This window comes from Pocillopora verrucosa, chromosome 10, assembly GCF_036669915.1.
Source record: "Pocillopora verrucosa isolate sample1 chromosome 10, ASM3666991v2, whole genome shotgun sequence".
Lineage (NCBI taxonomy): Eukaryota > Metazoa > Cnidaria > Anthozoa > Scleractinia > Pocilloporidae > Pocillopora > Pocillopora verrucosa.
Genome location: NC_089321.1, coordinates 14,908,406 through 14,932,241, shown reverse-complemented (window position 1 = coordinate 14,932,241; position 23,836 = coordinate 14,908,406). Strand labels below are relative to the sequence as shown.

Sequence of the window (23,836 nt, the reverse complement as noted above, 5' to 3'; positions counted from 1 at the left end):
AAAGGGTCAAACGGCTCTCCGCTTTACAACTTTACCTTATTATTGCGCGTTAAGTCATGATCTCTTCAGGTTGCTAATGGAAAGTTTTAAATTAATTATCTTGTGTATCAGACACCCGTACAATGACAAGGAAATCATAACATAACAAGGCGGGGAAGTTGCTAATGACGGCTACTCACGAAGTTCTATTTTTACATTACAATCCTAATCGAGAAAAACAACAACATTCAGTAAGCAGGGGGCGTTTTTAAGGGGTGGGGGAGTCGGCGTGTTTTGAATGTGTCTCGATACATGGTACATAGTTAATAGTCTGGGGGTTGAGTAGAGTAAGTTAAAGTATAAATAAATATTTTAAAGTATGTTTGCAACAAAAAGTTGCCAACATACTTTAAGAAGAGTCGTGTCAATACTACTTCAATTACTTTACTCTAATTACCGTAGGCTAGACGGGCAGATACATATTATTGAGAGATGATACTCCGGGAGGTAAAAACATACTTTGAAAAGAGGGGGAGGAGGATTTTGAGGGAGATGACATGGTTTCTAGGGGGAACGAAGGGAGGATCGGTCGTCGGCAACGGAGTATGGAAGGGGGACATTAGAAGATTGACTGCCATTTAACAGCCGGTGAGGAGTGTCATAAGATATAACAGAGCCCCATATGGGTTCAGGTATAATCTATCTTGACCCAACAAAAATCCGCCCGCCCTCCCTTTAGGTGATAAACGACGACTTATCTCTTAGATAAAACAAATGTGCATTATGTTGTGAATCACATCTTCATTCAAACAAGAGCCACCAAAAACAAACTATTGTTATGATTCGCCGTGCGAAAACTTTCGTTTGCCGTATTATTATAACATCTTAGACGTTTTCGTGTAGAGTATCCCTGAGTATTTTTACGAGTCTTGCCGTATTTTGACGAGCCCGCAAGGCGAGTCAAAATACAAACAACGATTGAAAAACAAGCAAACGAGTAAAAATAACCAACTTTCCAAATAACCATACAATATCGCAGGATGTTTCTACTCCATTCGCGCGTTATTTGTACTCTACTTATTGCAGTTGGATAATAAAACTCAATATTTGTTGCCTATGGAAGAACAGATCGGTCAGTTATGTAAAGACTCACGCGTATGATACAAAATGGATTGTGACCTCTATGACATGGAAAGGGATGAATACAAAGCTGACGCTAATTTTATAATTAACCGTCTCAATTCCACTCCACCGGCTGGTTTCTGACGAAGATTCTTCTGAAATTTCTGATAAATTTTCCTTCACACTTCTGTGTCCGCACCCCTTCCTTCAAAATCATTCTAGCTTTTTTTTTTTAACATGGACACAATATATCGTTAATCACTCAATGAATTAAATTCATCCAGTGTCGAACATCATTCGCCGCTAGTAACTTTAGTCAAAGGTATTGAAGATAAACATTCGATGAATATGAAAAAAGAGATAGACTATATTTTTGTTATTTTCAGCAGTTTTCATACACTTATCTCCATCAACCCGGCTTTTGACTAAATGTTGTTTAGCCGAAATCGGAACTAAAACGAATTGTATTTAAAAACGTCGCGTGAGTTACTTTGTTTTGCAAGCGGGAGAGTAAAAGTACTGACCTTTGCCAGCTTACTCTAGACATACTCAAGTTACATTTGGATCTTAGTTGTCTTGCCCACATTATTCCTCTTTTATTGGCCATCTTAAACTACTGTTCTGCGTTTTCAAAGGAATTTAAAGGTAAGCGTCGTGAGGTAGTTTTATTGGCTGTTAAATTTTGCATTCCAAAATACTTTTGAAAGATGCGAAGAAAATAGTAGTAAACCGGTGAAAAGATCGGGGTTCTCATCAAGCAGTCGGTCGCACCTACTTAGACAACCTGACGGTCGTCTGGCGAATCATTGCTAGTCATGTTCACGACTTTAACATTTCCGAAAACTTAGGGTATTAAGTTTACAAGAAATTTGAAAAGTTACTCTGAATTGTTAGGCTGATTAAGCCGGCCAGGTGAACCATAATGTTTCTAGGGCAGAAAATTGGTAAAAGGACCTGTGTTTTTACTGTGTGGTCGCTTCTAGGTGGTAGTCTAGCGAGTCGCTGTAAATTGCTCTATCTAGAACATTTCCGCAAAACGTGGAGATCAAATCTCTTGTAAAAGCTGTGCAATTTGAGATTTTACCGGCGTGTTGGGTTAATTTTCTTACCGAGGGAAATAATTATGAAAATTTTAATTCATTTGTTATTTTGTGATATCTTGGGAATCTGAAGTTTCTTTTAGGAGACTCAATAATCTGGTTCCAGAGGAAATTCTATCCTTGCCATTTTATCACATAAATATCGATGAATAACAGGTGGTTTTCTCTGTTTTTTTTAACATGATACCTTTACCTCGCGCAACTAGAGTGCTATTTTTATCTTCATATGTGAAGATCTCCAGGTCGTCATGGTAACCATGTTTATCAACATAAAGGCTTTACTTTTCACAAAGGCTTTTATTTCACGTAAGACCCTTGCTAAGCTTAAGCACAATTATCTTTTGAGAGGAAAATATTTCCTATTATGTGATAATAGCATTATGGGGGAACCAGCGCATAATCTTTCTTTAAACTACTCCAGCCTAACCCCTCTACTCAACTTTCTTTTGTCAAGCCAAATAAGCAGTAAATTGGCTTATAAATCAGTCCCTTAAAATTTGCGTTAATACAACAAAACATATGAAATACTTACAAAAAAAAATAGTTTTAAAAAACGCACAATTCTTCATCAAAAACCACCTCTGTGCAACCTCTCGATGAAAAACTGAATTTTTAATTACTTTTTAAAATAGTACTGTAATTGAAAAGTATCAAAAAAAGTTCCTTTGTCTTTTTACATGCTTCGGTGCCTCCATAATGCCATCATCACGAGAGTGAATATACGTATTTTTACAATGCTACGCTATGTTTTCAATTTGACTAACGAAATGTCTTCGTATTCGTTGTTCAACGCGTGATAATCAAGCCTAAACTACTTTGTTTTAAAAATACATCTCTTATAACATACGTAAAAACCTTACCTTTGATTCGCAGAGTGTTTCACACTCGTGGAGCTAAATAATTATCACAAAATTGCACCACAGATGCATAAAACACTGACCGACTGAGGTTCCCGTTAGAGGCTGGTCGTTCGAAAATGTGTTATCAGATACTTGCTTGCATGCCGGCACACCCGTCAGTTCGTTTAATTTGTGTTAAGGCGCCCGCGCCCAGTTTGCATATGATGAAGAATTTTTCCATTTTGCCTTGAGGCACAGGTTGCATGTCTTTATCTCGTTGAATAAGGTCTGACACGGATGATAAATGTAGTCAAAAACAAGATTAATTTGTGATAATGGAAGCACGTTTGTCATCAATACGGTCAGTTTATGAATTACGATTTTGTGTCAGACTATTGTTATGCAAGTTCTAAAGTTTCTAGAAAATCAGGGGACGAAAAAAATATCAGGAATAAGGAAGACAGACTCTCTATGGCTTAGTGGTGGAGCATCGGAACGCGGAATCCGAATGTCGAAAGTTCAGTTCCTCATGGGACTCAGAATTTTTTCTTTGTCCCGCGCTCGTGGCAAGACAGGAAACATCTTTTTCTATTTTTTACCGAGCTTAATACTTACTATCTTTCTTATTCTATTTACAAAACATGACGCTCTCGATCTTTACATCGCGGATCCTAGCAGTATGCCAGACGAGTGTCATATGTGAATTTCGTAATGGACCTGCTCATCATAGTCTCTGTGGCTCAGTCGTCGAGCATCGGAGAGCGGAATCGACATTCTATTTCGCATGAATTTATATATTTGTTTAAATTAGTTTGTCTTTATTCTGTATCATAGTAAGGTATTTTCACTGTATAATAAGTATACATATAGTTTCAGTTTTACTACAATTTAAAGTAATAAATGCCAAACCGGCATAAATGTTGAAATTCATACAAATCATGACAATGTCAGAACGATTGCGATCATGCTGATGTCCATCGTGGCTGGCTCATCATGGCGATATCCGGTCATCGCAGTGAAGAAACCCTCATAAACTACATCGGCCGCCCTTCGAGTGAAAAAATTAGAGCTTGCTCTGATATCCTTTCCGATGCGTTCAGTGGAAGGCCTCATCAGTCACAGTAGCCGAGTTTTACGGCGCTGTCATCCTCGAGCGATCTTCATGTTCCGGTGAATTCGGCTGTCGGTTATTCATAAAAATCTCGCCTTGAACTAATTGTTTTGTGAAAAACTTGCGTGTTTTTATGAGTCAAAATTCGGCCGAAGTTCAGTGAACATTGCACTTTCAGTTTCTGTAATAGAGACTAAAAAACTTCAGGCAAAAGTGTGAAATTCGACCTGCCGAACTAGTTAAGTTTGCAAACTATATATAGCAGAACGTGAACTTTGACGGTTTTTGAGCTTTGATGGTTTGTCATTTTTGACAGCTTCTGTCTTGTATAACTAATCAGATTGTTTGAACCATCCTAACAGGGATTCTGATTGGCTCATTGTAGCGTGCTTCATTAAAGAAATAAAAAACGCGCCGAGTGCATCATTGAGTTCTATGAGCACGCGAAAATTTTTAAGAACACGAGAAAGGTGCGGACAATCACGAGCCGAGGGCGAGTACTTCTCACACTTTTCAAGTGTTCTTAAAAATTCCCAAGTGCCTATATTACTCAACAATGCTCGAGGAACAAGTTTTTTATTTCTTTTATAAAATGTATTGTGAATTGCGCGCGCTCGTACCGATGACGTAGATTGCGTGTATTATATCTCAACAGTGCAGTGGTGTGACGTAAGGCGCGTGCTTCATGGAAATATAACTAGACGCATATTTGCGTTCACCCGGGCTTTCTGTTGGAAATAAACTTTGTTTTTTGTGCTTACATTTGCCTAAGTTTTTTATGTAATTATTGGTTTATCCTGTAACTGTTTTTTAACTCTTGGTATGCAATCCCTAAAGAATCAGGTGACAATATAACACCAATGTCAGACCAAAAGAAAACAAAAATGAGAACGGCACTGTCAGATTTAAAACTGATAATAATCGATGAACTCTCTATAGTATCAAATACTTTGCTACTAGACATCCATCAAAAACTAAAATAAATATCGTCAAAATCAAAAAACTGCCTATTTGCAGGACTTAGCATTATTACATTGGGTGATTTGTATTAACTTCCACCAATTTGAAGAAAATCTGTCTTTGAAGAATATAAAAATAATGTTTACAATTTGTGCCATTCCTGGCTACTCTTCTAGATGATAGAGTTGACTAAAAATACAAGACAAAAGGATGACCAACCATTCACAGAGTTATTGAATAGATTCAGAACTGCTTCACAAACAGAGGGTGATATTCAATGCATTCAGTCATCTCTATTCTCGCGCCCCGCTGTCAGTTGCACTCTGTTATCAAATTCCATCCGTTTGCGGTGAGATGTCTAAAAAACACCTCGTGGAAGGTAGCGACCGCTTAAAATAATTACTTCAATCTCATCTGCAATTTCCATCTGAATGTTAAAGGACTGATTCGTTTTAAAAGTAGTTCTGAAAGAATTTAGGGAACACATTTCGACCAGCTTTAGCCATCGGTTTTTTGTTTGCTTAATTTGAAAGTCATCCTCTAGCTTTTTCTCACAAGGGCAGTCTTGTTTATGATGAAATATCCGCAAAAACGTCATCAAATACTATCCCTCTCCGGTGAGATGTCTTAAAGACACCTCGTGGAAAGTAGCGACTGACGAAATTACATGTTAACCTCAATCTCATCTGCAATATTCACATGAATGTTAAAAGACTATCTCCTGTTAGGAGTAGTTCTGCAAGAATTTCGGGGAACACACTTAGACAACCTTTAGCCATCGGTTTTCTGTTTGCTTAATTTGAAAGTCGTCCTCTACCTTTTTCACACAAGGGCAGTCTTGTTTGTGATGAAATCTCCGCAAAAAAATTATCAAATTCTATCCCTTTCCGATGAAAGACACCTCGTGGAAGGTAGCGACCGACGAAATAACAATTTCAATCTCTCAATTTTCCTAGAATTCATTCCAGTTGCTGAAATGTACCGTATTGCACGTAAAGTCATGACAAGCATGAGTAGTCATGACGGCTACTCACGAAGCGCTCTTTTACATGCATATCCAAATCGAGAGAAGCTAACAACATTCAGTTCGCGGAGAGTGTTTTTAGAGGGTAGTGGAGGCGGTAGATTTTGATCGTGACACAATACATGGTACATAGTTGTAGTCTGGGGCTAAGTTGTGATAACATTCACTAAAAGTTGCAAATATACTTTAAAAAGAGTCGTGTTTGTACTTCTTCAATTACTTTACTCAAATTACCGGCTAGACAGACAGATACATAGTAAATAGAAGTGCTTCGAGGGCTAGTTTGCGATAAAATTTACAAAATGTTTAAAAAATCCTTTAAATAGCCTTTCTATATGTGTATAGCAGCACCATCAAGTCGTGCAATCATAAATTTTATCTATGGAATATGCTAAATCGAGATTTTAAATATCGCTATCACAATTTACTTACGGCTACACTGCTGTGTGTTTTGCGATACCTTACTTCGTCGTTTTTCGAGGTCTTGCACTGCACTTCACACGCAAACTCGGCAGAGGTATTATGAACTTGAAAGCCCATTAGACATATTCTGACTGAATTTGTCTCAACTGTATTTTAACCATCCTTCGATTCGGTTTAGGGATGTGATTAAATTTAGTTTCTTTATGTTCTAATTTCGACAGCTTTGCGGTCTTAGGACGAAAGCGAGGCAAGAACAGTTTAGACAGTACGTCACCTAGCGAAGAGTTTTAACCGTGGACAGGCTTAATAATAGTTATGAAGTATTTCTATAGCGCGATATTTATTAGCTCATGATGCTTCACAAGACTTGCGGGAGACTTTCGCCAGACTGCTTTGAGCAGCTTACAATTTTTGGAAGGCAATTTTTGCAGATACTCTTAATATTGTTCGGTCTGGGCTCCACCTCCTGCACGGCAGTCCGGCACTCTTCAGTATGAGCTAACAAGGCAGGCTTACTTGTGCCTGATTGCTCACCTAGCTGAGCTTCAAGTTGAACTTTCATGTTAACTCTTCTCTTACTGGATCTAATGCAAGTCTCTAGCAATCTTTCACGAATTAAGGGCTGTTTTTCGTTAATTAAGAATACATTTATCGAGGTGAAGATGAATGCAGGAGGTTGGAGAGTACGAGAGAAGCGTAAGATTGCTCGGGGCAACATTTAGAGTTGTTTTCACTACAGTAGAATTTATGCGACACACAATACACAGAAAATCTTGATGAAACAAGGAAATTTAAATCAATTTTTGCAAATGTAAAACGAAATGAAAAATTATATTCAGATTTTCCTCAGAAATCAAGGTTTAATATGAAAATCGCAGATCATGCCTGAGGTTCGCTTTTCAAAGTACATGAATACATACTCAAGAGGTCCAAAGGGCTCCTTTTGATAAAATTGCGTTAGGTCTGCTAAATGATCCCGTACTACTCGAAAAGTATACTCGGAATAAAAAGCAAGGTTATAAGTGATTAGAGATATTTCAAGTCCCATGCTTTATTCAGAGAGGCGAAAAAAAATTTGGGAATCGAAGTATAAGTAATACTGTAATTTCGTCGCTTTTAAGAGTAAAAGTTCCATTGTTTTCAGTCGGAATGTATTATTGTTTAGCATATCTTGTTACTTCAAAAGGTCTCTCAATCGGGATGGAATGGAAATAAACAACTTGCGAGTTTTGAAACTGGAGGCTGAAGTAGACGGGAACTTGGCTACAAAATGCATCTGCAAACGCTATTTCATACTTGATCGGTCGTGCGTCGATTATGTCATGGTTGGTGAAAGCGTAAAGTTTATTCTCACAACATGTAAATAAAAATCGCACGAGCAAAGTAATCAATATTTCACTTACGTATGCTTTCAGCTGCTAAGAGAAAATCTCCTCTTTTAGTCTTTATCTCGTTTACTCGATTCTCTACAAACTCCTCAACTATTTTTAAGTGGGCAAACCTAGAAGCTATGATTCTTGGCAAACAGGGAACGTTGTTAAGATTCACGCTCATTCACTTTGACGAGCTGCAGCGCCCCCAAGAGGCGGGAAAACCGAGACGATTGTTTTCGTATGCGATCTTTGATTTGTCATACGATTTTTTTTTCCATTTGTCAGGGATAACGTCGAAATCACGCTCTTTGTATCCTTCGACAGTCTATCTTTGTTTGACAGCTTTGTTAAGGGTCCTAAGATTTAACAGAGCGGTAACGGGGATCAGATAAAATCGATCGTGACACAACCAAAATCCTTCCCCCCTCCCCTCTTAGGTGATAAATGATGATTTGTCTCTTGATAAAAACTAGCGTGTATTATGTTATGAATCAAATTTTCATTCAAACAAGAGTCACTAATGACAGATTATCGCGAATTCAACTTTTTTCTGTGAATATCCATTTCCAGAGGAAGTAATTTTGAACTTGCTTCCCTAATTTCGTACTCAACTTCTCTGTGATACCAGCCACGATTCAGTGCTTAACTTTGAATAGGCTGATGAAAAACAATAGAAAATGAATAAACCATGATTTAATAACGCCGAACATGATTCCCGTTTGCCATAATAGAACTCAATATTTGTTGCCAATGGAAGAACAGATCGGTCAACCATGTAACGACTCGCGCTTAGGATACAGGATGGAGTGTGACCTCTCCAATTTGAAAAGGGAGGGAAGCTGACGCTCATGTCATATTATCAACTAACAAGTATTCATAACTTCCTAATCCCACTCAATCAGCTGGTTTCCAACGGAGATTCTTCAGACATTTCTTATGAGTTTTCCTTTACATTTCAATGGCCGCTACCCTCCCTCCGTCCCTCGAACTTATTCTAGCTGTATATTTTAACATGGACACAATACACGTTAAATCATAAATTAAATTCATCTAGCGTTGATTCGCCGCCAAAAATTTTACTTTAGGACATTGAAGATCAACATGAATCGCTTGCAGTATGTTTGTTTAAACACTAGAGGTGATTTTTAAATGCGATGCAGACTAAACCGACTGATTGCATGTAAACCACTCACACAGTTTTTTTTTTTATCTATTTTTTTTAAACTTTTCTTTCAATGGCTAGCATCGCCAGCGGGAAGCGAGCTGCGTGTCCTGAATTTGTCCCATTTGGAAGTGTTTTCGCAGTTTTTATACACCTCACTCCGTCGGCTCGGCTGTTAACGAAATGTCGTTGAGCAGAAGCCGGAACTAACACAACTTGTATTTAAATACGTTATGTGAGTTACCTTGATTCGCAGGCGGAGAGTAAAATTACGGACCTTTGCCCGCTTACTCCACTCAAGTTACATTTTGATCTTAATTGTCTTGTCCACATTGGCCATCTTACAATACCGTTCTGCGTTTTCAGGGTAATTGAAAGGTAAGCGTCTTGAGGTAGTTAAATTGGGCTGTTACATTCTGAAATACTTTTGAAAGATGCAAAAATAGCAGAAGATTGGTGAAAAGACTGTGGTTCTCAGCGAGAAGTCGGTCGCACCTACTCAGATAACCTGACGGTCGTCTGGCGAATCATTGCAAATCATGTTCCCGATAACATTTCCCAAAAACGTAGAGTATTAAGTCTACGAGAAATTTGGGTGAACCATAATGTTATTAGGGCGGAAAATTGGTAAAAGGACCTGTGTTTTTTTATGCGGTCGTTTCCAGATGATAGTCTAGCGAGTCGCTGTAAATTGCTCTATCTAAGGCATTTCCGCGAAATATGGCGATCAAAGCACTTGTAAAGTCATAGAATTTGAGAGTTTACCGGACGTGTTAGTCAAGGGAAATCATTGTGGACATTTCAAGTTATTTGTTATTTTGTGATATCTTGGGAATCTGAAGTTTCTTTGAGGGTACTCAATAATCTGGTTCCAGAGGAAATTCTATCTTTGTTATTTTATCATAAAAATATCGATGGATAGCAGGAGTTTTTTCCTCTTTCCAAACATGACATCTTTGACGTGCTATTTTATTCTTCACATGTCAGGATCTCCAGGTCGTTATGGCAACCAGGTTTATCAACTTGGGGGTTTACTTTTCACGGAGGCTTTTATTTCAAGTTAAGACCCTTGCAAAGGTTAAGCACAATTATCTTTTGAGAGGAAGACATTTATTGTTACGAGAACTTCTGACAAATTTTTTCGCAAGTTGAAGCAGTTTTCAGTGAAAGGTGATCTCTGAATTCACACGGAATTCAGTGCTCCTTAAAAGCCATAAACGTTTTTAGAGTCAGACGATATTTAATCAATATCTTTATCCTTAGATAAAAATAACGCTTAATGGCTGCATGAGGATATGAATTAATGTTCTCGTGTTGATAACATCTGTTACTCTCGAGAGATATCGTGAACGTTTGAGGAAAAAAATCCGTATTCAAGCGCAGCTATATGATGTCCTCTAAGTGCGTTTTATCAATGGTATCTACTACAGCGAGAACGTAACGCGGGCAAAAAGATCCATGATCGCCTTAAGTCATCTCAGCCTGCAGAGAAATTAACTTCCTAGTCTCACTAAGTTTCATGAAAGAACACCTAGGATATTTAATGTAAGGTGGCGGGCATTTTGAAGGGTAAAGGCTTGTGTTTCTTGTCTTAATTATTGAGTGATGACCATTACAGCGCCTGTAAACATGCAGAAAATGAAAACTAAATTGTCTTCTTCTGAATTGTTGGTCTCATAACTTGTCGAAGAATCTAACTCTACAAATTCCGTAAAACCGAATACAGAATTCGCCTACTTTCACCTCGAATAAAAGTTCGCAACAGTGCTCGGAAAGTCCTGATCATTGCTTGATACTATAAGCTGCTTTCATATTTTGAATATTTTCTCCCCTGATAAAATCAAACACTCCCTTTCGTATATCATCAGCAAGCGATTACCACTTATGTGTCCTTCATTTCTAACGAAGTGGATTTGACCTCTTGGCTGTTTCGGTTATTTTGAAAAATTATGTGCCTCTCGAGACTTTGCAGCCTTCTCTCGGCTCTCCTCTGTAAGACAAGGACGAGGAATCATTAAAGTTTGCATTGATCTTTGCTGCTGAACAGTAAACGACACTTTACTGAAAGAAAGACGGCTAAAAGTCTACTAATCGCATCTAATACAATTTTACAAATTTGCTAAGCGCGGACCCGCATGTACATGAGGTAAACAGTAGAGTGTTAATGGTGATTCAATAAGATGAAACAGAAAAACTTGATGTGTGACTGGAACTGGGCGCACCGCATAGAAAAAGCGGGAAATTTTAAGGGCAATAGAGAGCTTTAGCGCCACGTTTGGAGTGTTAACCGCAAGTTAGAAGTTTCGAGATTTTCAGCATTTTTTAGATCGACGTCGGATTTCGCCTGAAAAAATCAACATGAGCGTCGTCATCTTGAATTACACAAAGGATGGAGGTCCTTAATTTCAAACACAAAATGTAGCTAAAAGATTTGTTTTCTAGCGTCCCAAACGGAATGGTTATATAGAAAAGACTTCATTTCACATATATTTATAGGACATGCGTAAAAACATTCGAACAGGAAGAAAGGGTCGAGGGAATGCAATTTGAGTAAGCTTAAAAAGTCACCATCCACTTTTGCGCGCAATAAACCAATTAATTGTTCATCTGAGTAGTAGTGACTTTGAAATGTCAAGCGGCCTTAAAGAACATTGTGTTACTTAATATCTATATTCAATTTTCTATAAATTTATCACTATTCCCTTATGATCTTAGATTCCTTTAAAACAACTTGGTTAAATTGACCGAAATACGATAATCAACATGGCAGAAGGCATCAATAAAAGAGAAACATGGACTTCGAAGGTCGACTTTCTCCTTGCTTTGATGGGATTTTCCATTGGACTCGGTAACATTTGGCGGTTTCCTTATCTGTGCTTCAAGAATGGTGGAGGTGAGTCTGGTTTACCTATTTTTATTTTTGAGCGAATAGGGTAACAATAGGGTGGTCTAGCAAGAGGACGGGAATGTCATTTCAGAACGGCGCGCGCAGCAAAAATGTCGATAAGAAACTGGGTCGAGAGCGCCGTCGCGTTGTGTTGAAAAGTGATTTAGCAGTCGTTGCAACGAGAATCCTCACCTCGGTTTTTTAAAGATCACCATCACCTTTGAATTTTTGGTTTTAGAGACCACTCGAAGGACAACGAAATTATCTTCTTTGAGAGTAATGTGACAAGCGCAAACAGAGGATAGTTATAGATACGGCATGTAAGTTGTTAATATGAATCCACATGGGCGATTAAACTTTGAAGCTATTCCATTCCAGTTTAGTCTCGAGTCTGCTGATTCATCTATCAAATATTGAACCCACTAAATAGTTTTTTCTATGATTTGTGTCGCTGTCATTTCGTTTCGTGCTACTAGATTTCAGCACTACTCGTCTTTCTATATAATTTTGTAAAGGATAATTTGGAAATCTTCGTCGTTTTTCCCCTTGCTTACTGAATATTCTTCTCAATTATGACAATACATCTCTTTTGAGCACCACCTTCTTAGAGTTTAAATGCATTTTGAACGGAATTATCCGGAGTTATGGCGAAACCATGTAGAAACCAAGCGACCCAACGATGGAGTTGTTAACGATGAGTTCCTATTAATCCGTGAAAGAGAGAAATTAATTCAAACTAGTCACCAACGAAACGGTTTGACTTAGGAATAGGACTTCGTTCCTGTATTATTTATTTATTTATTTTTTGTTTTTGTTTGATTTTATTTTTTTTAAACGAATGAAGTCGTTCAACACTGAATCAAATTAATAGATTTAGAAAGCCGGTGCCAAAATCAAGTTGATTGTCATTTTATTTCCAAGCGAGAGCATGACTTTCTTGTCTTAGTTTTCACCGGCGCTGATCAAAAAATTTCAAACATAAAAAAGTGCATACCTGAGCTATTCTCAATTTTTTTTTCATCTTTGACTTCAATTCGCAGAAAAGTTTTCAATCACGGTAAAAACGACAATAAAAACAAATAACACTGAGTAATACAGCAGGTAAGCGTTGTGATATTTCATTTTGATAAACTTAAACATGAAGCAAGTTTAATTTATAGATAAATTGATTCATGATAAAATTAACAGCGTTCCATTCTTAGAGAGTTTTCATACAGGATTAAAGAAATGTATCAAAGAACAGCCCTTTCACTGTTTTAAGCCATGCTCAATTACAAGTGTACTGAGCCCTAAAATCTTGGATCCGGCGCTTGCCAACGATTGTGTTTCCTTTCGGGAATTCAGCATAAATGAAGCGGTAAATTTTCCCAAACTGCACCGAATAAACCAAAGGAAGGGACCTGGTTATCCTGGAAATGAGTTCTGTAATAATTCCTGAAATAATTCCAAACGGCATTATCTCGTTGATAAGCGCAAAATTTACGCAAATCCCAGGCGTTTTGATCGCGACGGGAAAACCAGCGAAATGATGTTCTGAACTTGTTGGGGAGAACGGCAACGCTAACACCGGAAGTCGAAAAAGAGTCGTGTCCAGACTATCTGCGCGCTTTCCCGTTCTGAAATGACGTTACCGTCCTTTTGCTAAATCACTCCATGAGCTTGAATAGCTGGAGAACCTTAATTGAGTAAGTTTTCATTCGCTTGCCTGACATTACAAGCGATGTGAGTTAAGAGGTAGGGTGTTTAAAGCTATTGATAGTTGGAAAATCCTCTCAGCATATATGCTCCAAGGGGATGTATATTTATAAATTCCTCTCATTTGGAAGACGGAAGTCTACTGTATTCAAGCTTCATGGCGGAAGTTGAGACGCCAGTATCACGTGTTTCGCGTGCGTTTTTGAACTAGCAGTGAATAGCTACTGTGCTGCGATTTTAATGGACAAACAATACTACATCGGAAGGAACTTTTTTTTTTCTAAGAATTAGGAAGAACACGCGATTTCCGAACCAAACGCCTCTAACATCGAGCCCCATCGCACGTAAGACTAATAGATAAGACCTGTAAAGTTTACATTTCCCAGAAATTGATAGCATCCTTTCAACTTTTTAGGTTGTTTCCTCATTCCCTATGTGATCTGTCTGATCCTGGCCGGTGTTCCTGCTTTAGTTTTGGAAATAAGTTTGGGACAATACACAAGTCAAGGTGCCATTACAGCGTGGAAAATATGCCCAATTTTTCAGGGTGAGAATTCTTGGCGAACAAATGTTAGATGATAGATCTATTGAAAGTTCGTCACGTTTCGTCGATAGGGAAATATTTTTCATGTTCGTCATTTATTAGTCCTTTTTCTTTATCTTCTCCTTCCTTGAGAATGCTACTTCCCTGTTATTTTAATGTTGTCTTTTTTGTGTATTAAAATCTCAAACTCCATACCCGTTTTGGCGTCACATATCCGTTCAGGCCAATCAGGCCGATATGCTCATCCCTTTTCGGCACCAAGGCTAACAACTGTAGTACGAAGCCGCGTGTTGGGATTGGTCAGGTGATTTTATGGTTCTTTAATTATTCCTCGTAAAATGAATTTGATAAAAAATTGTGTCAGTATGAGTTAAATCATATTCGACTAGTGGCCGATGAGTGTGTGACAAAGGGACTTCGAAGATATATTGGCCGTCGCACAAGTTTAATTAGGGCCCCAAAATTTTCTCCTAAGGCGTCAAATGACATTACATAATTATAGTTTGACTAACAGGATTTATTCGTCGTCATTATCATCGTCATGGTCATTATCATCGTCATGGTCATCATCATCGATTTGTCACTAAATTTGGTTTTGACTCTAGGTATTGGCTACGCTGGGGTGCTGGTTATGCAGTATGTTAACATTTACTACACCGTGATTCTTGGCTGGGCCTTCTATTACATGTTTGCCTCGTTCCAATCCTCGCTGCCTTGGTCACGTTGTGGAAATAAATGGAACACACCAAACTGTGTCGAGAGCGGTGAAAAATTAAATATCTCCGAACAAAATGCTTCGGCCATAACCAGCGTTTCAGCAAGTCAGGAGTACTGGGAGTAAGTAATGTTTATACCATTTAAGGAACACTTTATTTCTATGAATTCCATGCTTCATAACGGCTGTTATGATAATGTTTGAGGATAATCAACTGAAGATGATAATTTTCATGTTGTTAACCATTGACCTCGCAATTTTTTTTTGTTTCATCAACGTAAGGCAGTGTCTCAAAGTTTATTTGTCCTTCGTTTTCATTACCTGTCTGTTTAACAGTGTGATAAAAACGTTTTGGTAGAATCAATGGTAATCACAATTATTTGAAAAACTTAGGGTATCATGGCTTGTTCGCCAGCTCCTTAGCCATTCAATGTCTTCCTAGTTTATGAAACTCTATGTTTCTATCGTGAAATAGCTACAGAGTTCTGCGACTTTCTGGCGGCTTGGATGAAGCGGGTCAAGTGAACTGGGACCTAGCTTTGTGCCTATTGTTGGCTTGGATTGTTTGCTACCTGTGTGTATGCAAAGGAATTAAGTCCAGTGGAAAGGTAAGGGCTAATTTTCTTTATAAGTAAATTTATGAGAAAGGCTAACGTGTTTGCCCTCTGGCTGTCGATCTATCTAACCGTTCACCTGGGCCCACGATGTCTCTATCGTTTCCATTCAACCCATTTCTACACACATGTCTCTTTCTACCCGTCCTTCCATCTGACCCTGCCTATCGGTCCTTCTTTCTTTCTGTGTTTTAGTCTGTCCGTGCGTAAGCCCATCAGTACGTCCGTCTGTCTTTGCGTCCGTTCGTCGGTCCATCTGTCTGTCTGCCTATCTGTTCATGCGTCCGTCCGTCGGTCTATCTGTCTGTCTGTCTGTTTGTCCGTTCGTCCGTTCTCACCTCCGTCTTTCCCTCTGTTTTTCTTCTTATCTGTCTGTCCGTTAGTCCGTCTGTCTGTCTGTCTGTCTGTCTGTCCGTCTGTTCGACTGTACGACTTTCCGACTGCCCAGCCGTATTTCGTCCTTCTGTCCATCTATCTGATGGTCTCTCTGACTGTCTATCTTTCCGTTTGTCGGTCGGTTCATCCGTCTGTCCTGTCCACCCGTCTGTCTTTGCTTTCCTCTGTCTGTCTGTCTGTCTGTCTTTCTGCTGCTGATCATTTTTAAGAAGCACTGTTTTGTTAATTTTCAGGTTGTGTATTTCACTGCCACAGCACCATATATATTGTTGACAGCAGTCTTAATCCGTGGTGTCACTCTACCAGGAGCAGCCGATGGAATTAAGTTTTATCTGACTCCTGATCTGTCAAGACTTGGTGATGGCCGGGTAACCTGTTATTTTACCGTACCCGGTGAATCAACCCCCTCCCCCCCCCCCTGCATTATAAGCGTAAGCTTGCTCCAATTCTCAATCATGCGCACGGCCGAACACGCACAAAACGACATGTGCTAATAAGCTGAGAAGAAAACGTTTTCTTCGTCTTTATTTTCAAGAAAATTGTTCTCATTTTTCGAGTTCGAAAATTAAGGTAGTCAATCATCTCTTTTATTTTCTTTTGTATCTCATTTCCATCTATATTATTCCAATAATAATTATATAATGCAGCAGTCCTTAGAATCATCGAGTTTTAATAGAGAAAAATAATTATCAAACCAGTCTGAATACGATCGAAGTTTATGTCGTTTAGCATTCTCTATATGTCAAATTTTTCTGAAGACTGCAAACCGAGAGTTGTTTACGAAATGCTTGTAAAAGGTTACTTAATATCGGGAATTTGGCTTTTGACGATCTTGGCCAATCTTGTGGACACGTCTTGATCTTTAAATCGCCCTACATATTTCTTGGTTGCGCTAAAGACATTGTGTGTAACTTCAAACTGTTCTATTGAGATAGAAATTGCTTTTCCACAGGTATGGCTTGATGCTGGCACCCAAGTGTTTTTCTCGTATTCCATTGGCACAGGAACGATGACAGCGCTTGGGAGCTATAACAAATACAAGAACAACTTTTACAGGTGGTTAAATGATCAATCAAATACTTCGCTAGCCACGATCGGTTAAAATGTGTTACATAACCAAACATTCTAAACCCCAGCTAAAGCTGGAGAAAAATCTTGTGATCTTCCTATAAAACCGAGCTAGGTCGGTCTGTTTGCGACATCTTGACCCAAGTCACTAGTCAAAACATCATTGCTTTCAGTCTGTAATAGCGACCGCGGTCATTATTCTCCCATAGAAACCTTCCGCAGGGTTAATAACTAGTCATGAACACGATTTGTCACAAGTCATCTACTCACGATTAAGTGCGTTTTCCCTTGCGGGAGACCTCTAGGATCCTTTTTATGAAGGTGTCATTGTATCTGAAGTGCTGTTTTGCCAATTTACAGGTATCACGATTGGCTTTTAATTATGTTCACCTTCTATCTCTGAGTATAGGGATTCCATCATATTCAGCCTGTTTAACAGTGGAACAAGTTTTTACGGCGGATTTCTCATCTTCTCTGTGTTGGGTTTTATGGCCAAAAATCAAGGAGTTCCAATAAAGGACGTTGCGAAAGCAGGTAAAACAGTATTTAGCACCTAGCTCACAAAGGACTAACGCATCAGAAACTCTTTACCAGATTAACCTTTCCGTAGTCAGATTACCATGTTTCACACGGCTCAAGCAATCAATACTCTGGCGATCACGCTGGAAGTGTATAACTTACAATTTCCACCAAATGCCTCGTGATCTAATTAATTTCTTTGTAGGTCCTGGACTGGCCTTCATTGTTTATCCTGAAGCCGTGGCTCAGATGCCCTTAGCTCCATTGTGGTCCGCTCTGTTTTTCTTCATGATTATTTTGCTGGGCCTGGACAGTGAGGTAAAGAATATTTTTTACCTGCATTCTCTCGGGCTGAGTATTAGAAGTAATGATTAAATAGCTTTCTTTTAATTACAGCTGTGTGCTTGGTTGCTTTGCCCCTACATAGGAGTGAGGCTGAAAGTGACCTTGTTATGAAGGAGAAGCGAAAGTAGTTGGGATCATGACAGAGTATTTTGCTTGTAAAATGTGCCTTAAAGTTTATCAAAAATAGTGTTTATTATCTTGAAAGTAACATTTTCCAAAAAAATGTAAATAAAAATAGTGTTAAAAAGTCTCAACTGGCCGGAAGCAGACCAGTTAGCTACAAACAATGCGTAGTCAAGGAGTGGTACTCGGGGTTAGCGAGAGCAAATCCATTGAGTAGCAGGGCGGTGGGCTTGAACTTTGGACCACCAGATTACAGTCTGGCGTCCTAATCGCTCCTGTTGCAATAGGTCAATCTCGACCTCCTGTTAAAAGCATGGCATCTAAGTGTGTAACAATATAATGGACTATCATGGTCAGGATAAGTATTTTAAAACATGAGATAGAAAACAACTGATGGGAAAGTAGACCTTTACAACGGTCAAACCCTATTCTTTAATCGAGGGATCTTCAATACGAAAACAAGATCCTTTTGAAACCATATTCAAGAACACTAATAATTTAGTCTATAACCTAAAGTAAGTTTCCATAGCTTGTTTCCATTCTTTTCTTTGAATTGCGTAACCACTGATTTTTGATTCCTCTATGAATTAAGTTTGTAGGTATCGAGGGTGTTGTGACCGCAGTTGTGGATTGGTATCCTCAATACCTAAGACGTGGCTACCGTAAGGAAATTTTCACTGCTGTTGTATGTGCAGTCTGGTTTCTCCTCGGGCTGTCCATGGTTACCGAGGTATGCTTCACTTCTGGTTGCTTTGTTGTTAAAAAACTAGCTGTATACCACGCTTGTTTTGATTGAAAAGACCACCTTAATTACTAAGGTGACGAATAGACCGTGACGCCCTTGTTTAAGCGTCGTCCTCGAACAGGCGAACCATGTGAGAGCGAATGTAGTAATAACTGTCGCACCCAAAAAGGGCTGCATCTAAAGATACAGTGCTTATTCGTTAATTGTGTCCCAAGTCTCTGTGAGGTACAAGTTTTCCTAAACTACATCTCATGCAAAGCATTAATGTTTGACTTCGAAACGGCGATATAGAAAAATTTCCCTTCTCCACCATATGATGTTGGCATTTGGATCATAAAGAAGATGCAATGACATTAAAATTTTTGTTAATATAGCAGCCCATTGAAAACGAGAGAGTAAATGATCATTTGAACATGATCGCCTATTACTGTGTGGAGGAAGAGGATTCTAGTTTTATATAAAGATAGCTCTCTGGCGAGTGCCTCCACAGAATTAGGACAGCACCTGGGTCGTAAAAAACTTCTCTGATACCTCGCCACTTCAGTTACCAAGTAAATACGGCATGAATGTAATGTAATTGAGATCCAACTCCAAATTAGTGACGGAAATTCAGAATTTATTAGAAGGGAAAATAGTCTGGGAAGTAGTGAAAATTACGAACTTTAACTTGAAACTACTTTGTCCTGCAGTGTTAAGGATTTCTGCACAAAATGTTCGACTATCATATTAAATTATTGAAGCAGTTGTAAAGTTTTTGGCGCGTATCGAGTAATATTGCCAATATTTCAGGTTTATCTTTGAATCCTCAAAACATGCTAAGTTTCGAAATCTCTTGTATTTTTCTTAAACGTGGAGATTAAAATCAAAGGAATACTAGAGCACACTTCTCCTTTTAAGAGAGAATTTCCTTCCATACAGTAAACAAGTAAAATCAACATCTTTTCTAGGGTGGAATGTACGTCTTCCAGTTGTTTGATCACTACTCTGGAAGCGGATCTGTATTGCTACTGGTTGTCATCTGCCAATGTCTGGCTATTGGGTGGCTGTATGGTAAGTAACGATCCAATCCAATTACAGACTGAATTAACTGAATCAGTATGCGTATCACCCTTTAAGGAAGTCTGGTTCTGCTTCCAGGGGGTGCGGAGGCGGGGAGGCAGTAAAGATATAATTTTCCTTTTACCTTTCTTAGACAGGGAGGTTGAAAGGCTCACGATAAATTGTCGAAGTAAAATTACAGAATGCTTATCATGGGGGTGATCTGTGATAGAATAGTATCTCCATGGAAGAATGATGATATTTAGGCTTGCTTAATTTTTAAAAAACTGGGTTGGTTCCTGGGGCATTGGAATCGGGGTCATGTATTAGCCGTGAGATTTCACCTACTTTATTCGAGTTTAATTTCGCAGTTTTGGCGAAACAATATTTCTCAGGGTTTTGTTTTCGCGATTTCAGCAGGCAAATATTAAAACAGGGCATTAAATTTCGCGGTTCAAGCTCTCTCAACCTTATTTTGTTTTTCAAAATTTCTTAACTTTCGACGACTGCTCGAAAGATATTCCAAGGAATTTGTTCGAATCTAGCTATTGAAATAACTAGCTTCTAATTGGCTAGTTAGCTCACTTGATAGAGCACTTCACCGGTATCGCAGAGGTCATGGGTTCAAATCAAGAGAATATCACTGTATTATCTTGGTTTAAATCCCGTACAGGTCTGAATTTTTTTAAGGCCTCGTAGTGCCAAGTAGTGTTCATTACTGCGAAGATTACTTTTATATTCATTTCTCAATCCGAAGTTCACATGATGATTTTTATATATACAGTCATTTATTTTCTATTTATTTGCGAAATCTTTGCAAATTATCTCCATTTCACGACAGAAGTTACAAAATAGAACTTAACAAAAAGACTAGTTGATAATTTGTGTATTTGTCGATACATATCCTCTTTGTGTTATGTTTAATCACATGTTAAGATTTTAATTCTGTGATTTGAATTTTCTATACGGGTATTACATTTCTCGTGATGAAATTCCGCAAAGATTTTAAATGTGTGGGTCTTTAGCTTCGCGATTTTTTGGAAAACTGCGCAAAACTCAGAATTTATTACCCGCGAAATTAAATGCGAATGACAAGACGATTTCATTTTATCAACTGAGTTGATAATGTAAATTAGCCACTGCAAAGAGTTTCAAAGCCGACGTTTCGAGTTTTAGCCCCTTGTCAGAGCAAATAAGCACGAATAAGGCAAGTTGTAAGATTGTTTTGCTTTTGAGTTCAATTTAGTTGTGTCTCGGAGTAAGACCACAAATATGACCAAAAGAGGTCGATGTTTTACACCTTCTTGTAGTCCCTTCAACGTATCAGTTCCTATAAGTCAAAATAATAAGTCTGAAATACTCTGATAAAACACTGAGTAGACCTCCAACAAAACGCACGTTTGGTGTGTTGTTGCTTTCATATTTATATCAAAACGTGCAGCAATGAAGATTTATGTTTTAAACTAAACACAGGTCGTAATCGTTTCTACGACAACATGGAGAGCATGCTGGGATTTCGAATCAATCCATGGATCGGTTGGTGTTGGTGTTTTTTCGCGCCCAGTTTTTGTGCGGTGAGTTTACGGTACATAGTTTTTAAAATGTAAAGATTTTCAAATAACGTATGAATAGATAAGAACTTACTACAAAGAGGGACAGATTAGGGTTAGCTCCGATGAGAATTACCCCACACAGTCCCCTCATGCTGTTGAAACAGGAAAAAAGTCTGGCAGTAATAGGCCGCTTGGCCCGTGGGACATAATCCTCGTAGTTAGAACATGATAGAGCCGCTAAACAAGCTGGGACTCTAATTATGTATTAACTTTTGTTGCAGTTCATTTTCATCTTTAACTTGGTTACGTATCAGCCCATGAGTTATGGCAAGTACGTTTATCCAGGCTGGGGCCAGGCTTTTGGTTGGTTGTTGACGGCAACCTCGCTAACCTGTATCCCGGCTGTGATGATATACAAACTGATCAAGACCACAGGAACAATCAGAGAGGTACATGATTCAGTCATTGTGGGGTCGCAGTTGGACATTTTCTATTAGTGCGCGCACAGACGTCGGAAATGAGCACAGAAGTTGCGAAAATTCTTAGAATGCCTTCCTCGGCGACCCGCGTCACATACCTTGAAAGAGAAACAAATCTAATTAACCCTTTCACTCCCAGATCAAATTTGTAATTCTCCTTACCATCAACCATACAATTCTTTTAATGTTAGTTCAGAGAATTTAGCATTAGATCAAATAATTATCCCAAATTGGTATTGTTCTTTATCTCATCACTTATCTTGTTGATATTGTATTTATATCGTAAGGAGAAATTCTGTCTTGGTCACTCATGGGAGTTAAAGGGTTAACAAATATTTTCAATGCTACCTTGCGTTTGTTAAGTAAGGGTCACGGATGACGTCAAAATGTGGTAAGAACAAAAAAGTTGCACTCGAGGCGTTTTCCATTATGATCTCTTGTAAGTACATAACAACGGGGCAACTGACCCAAGTAGTTAGTCGACGCAGTAATAATTGCATCACCCTAAAATCATGGAATGAGACATTTGGTGATAGTTTTACTTTATGTGATGAGATTTCAGTGAGTTGTAAGTTTTCTTTTATTACCAGCGTTTGAACAAGCTGATTATACCTGAGATTGAAGAGAAAAGGGATGAAATTGAACTTGAAGATCGTGAGGGACACCAGGCTGCTCTGTTGACGAAAGACAACGACGAAAAAGAGCAGAAGGCCTAATGACTTGAAAACGCCAATGCATTTTATTCTTTGGAATAATTGCAATATTGATGTCGATTTATTCAGTTATGTGATATTACAACTAGATGTTGAGATATGAACCAGTTAAGCGATCTAGCATTAATAAGAAGTGTACAATTAGCAATCATATCATTACCCCAATGAGCAATATAACTAGCGTAAGTCTTAGTTATTGAAAGGAAATGGAGGGTTTTGAAAATTGCTTTAGAAGGCTTCGAAGAAAGTACTCGCTTTTAATTCTTTTATTGATCAAATACGTTAGCTGAAGTTAAAGTAAATTCTGTCATAATTTGAGTTCACTGTTTAGTAGTGGACTCTAATATGTACTTGCCTTTTTGTGACTAGTATCAACTGGCACATGATTACTGTTAGAAGTAAAACTCTAACACTCGTTCTGTTGAGTTTTTCTTTATTCTCTTCTTTTCTACTCAAGTTAATACAACGGGTACTAGCTCAGATCTCGCGAGGAGAGTGTGGGTCACCGCTTATAAGGTGACGCTTGCTTAGCTATCAATCTCTACTCTCTAACCTTCGTCATGCTTTTACATTGAACTAGCGAATCGCGTTAAGCTACGCTGAGCGGAGTTCCCATACTAAGTAGATACTTTCGAGATGTTTAAAACAAGATTATTAATATGAAAATTATAATGAACTTACTAACAGAATAAGAATCATACTTGAAAAGATATCTTAAGAGAAACTAGTCCTCGAAGACTGTTACACAACATGTTTATACCGTAAGTCGCCTTTAAGAAAAAGAGATGTCGAACATGTCAAAATAGGACCGCCAAAAAGACTAAGAAAGATCAACCGGCTTATTATAATTTTTACTGTCTTTACTGTCAACTGTCAGAACCATCCTCTTTGACTTCCGCAAGGCGTTTGACCTTATTGACCATCAGATCCTAGTTCAGAAGCTCATTTCATACGATCTTCCAAGCGGAATAATTGACTGGATAGTGGACTTTCTGTCCTGTCGCCGACAGCGTGTTAAACTTAGTCAGGACTGTTACTCGGAGTGGGGGGCCATCCCATCAGGGGTCCCACAGGGCACAAAACTTGGCCCCTGGTTATTTACTATTATGATAAACGACCTCATCATCCCGGGTACAGACATGTGGAAATATGTCGATGACTCCACTATTTCTGAAACAGTCATGAAGTCTGAGGTCAGCAAAGTCCAACAAGCGGTTGACGAACTCGCGACGCAAGCTTCTGCTGACAAGTTCCAATTAAATGAAACCAAGTGCAAGGAACTGCGCATAACATTCAGTCACTCTAGAAA

At 38.6% G+C, this 23,836-nt stretch overlaps 1 protein-coding gene across 4 annotated transcripts; it reads left to right on the top strand.

The window, feature by feature from the left end:
* Positions 1 to 535: 535 nt before the first annotated feature.
* LOC131796319 (sodium- and chloride-dependent GABA transporter 2) lies at positions 536 to 22,942 on the top strand. Of its 4 annotated transcripts, none has more exons than XM_066173415.1 (14): positions 536 to 627; positions 11,809 to 11,986; positions 14,091 to 14,222; positions 14,825 to 15,056; positions 15,410 to 15,542; positions 16,178 to 16,312; positions 16,897 to 17,000; positions 17,422 to 17,546; positions 17,737 to 17,849; positions 18,592 to 18,729; positions 19,692 to 19,794; positions 21,256 to 21,356; positions 21,617 to 21,784; positions 22,405 to 22,942. In XM_066173415.1, exons 2-14 carry the CDS (start codon positions 11,857 to 11,859, stop codon positions 22,528 to 22,530), a joined length of 1,740 nt encoding a protein of 579 aa, XP_066029512.1. In that variant the 5' UTR covers positions 536 to 627; positions 11,809 to 11,856; the 3' UTR covers positions 22,531 to 22,942. The 4 variants fall into 4 exon arrangements, with proteins under 4 accessions (XP_066029512.1, XP_058969884.1, XP_066029511.1 ...); XM_059113901.2 differs by lacking the exon at positions 536 to 627 and adding an exon at positions 1,672 to 1,746; XM_066173414.1 differs by lacking the exon at positions 536 to 627 and adding an exon at positions 9,249 to 9,471.
* The last annotated feature ends 894 nt before the right edge of the window (positions 22,943 to 23,836 follow it).

Bases quoted from the DNA above. Each gene is read 5' to 3' on its own strand.
- LOC131796319 (XM_066173415.1), top strand. From the start codon at position 11,857: ATGGCAGAAGGCATCAATAAAAGAGAAACATGGACTTCGAAGGTCGAC. The intron at 15,543-16,177 runs GTAAGGGCTAAT...GTTAATTTTCAG, and splicing joins GAATTAAGTCCAGTGGAAAG to GTTGTGTATTTCACTGCCAC. The intron at 21,785-22,404 runs GTACATGATTCA...TTTTATTACCAG, and splicing joins CCACAGGAACAATCAGAGAG to CGTTTGAACAAGCTGATTAT.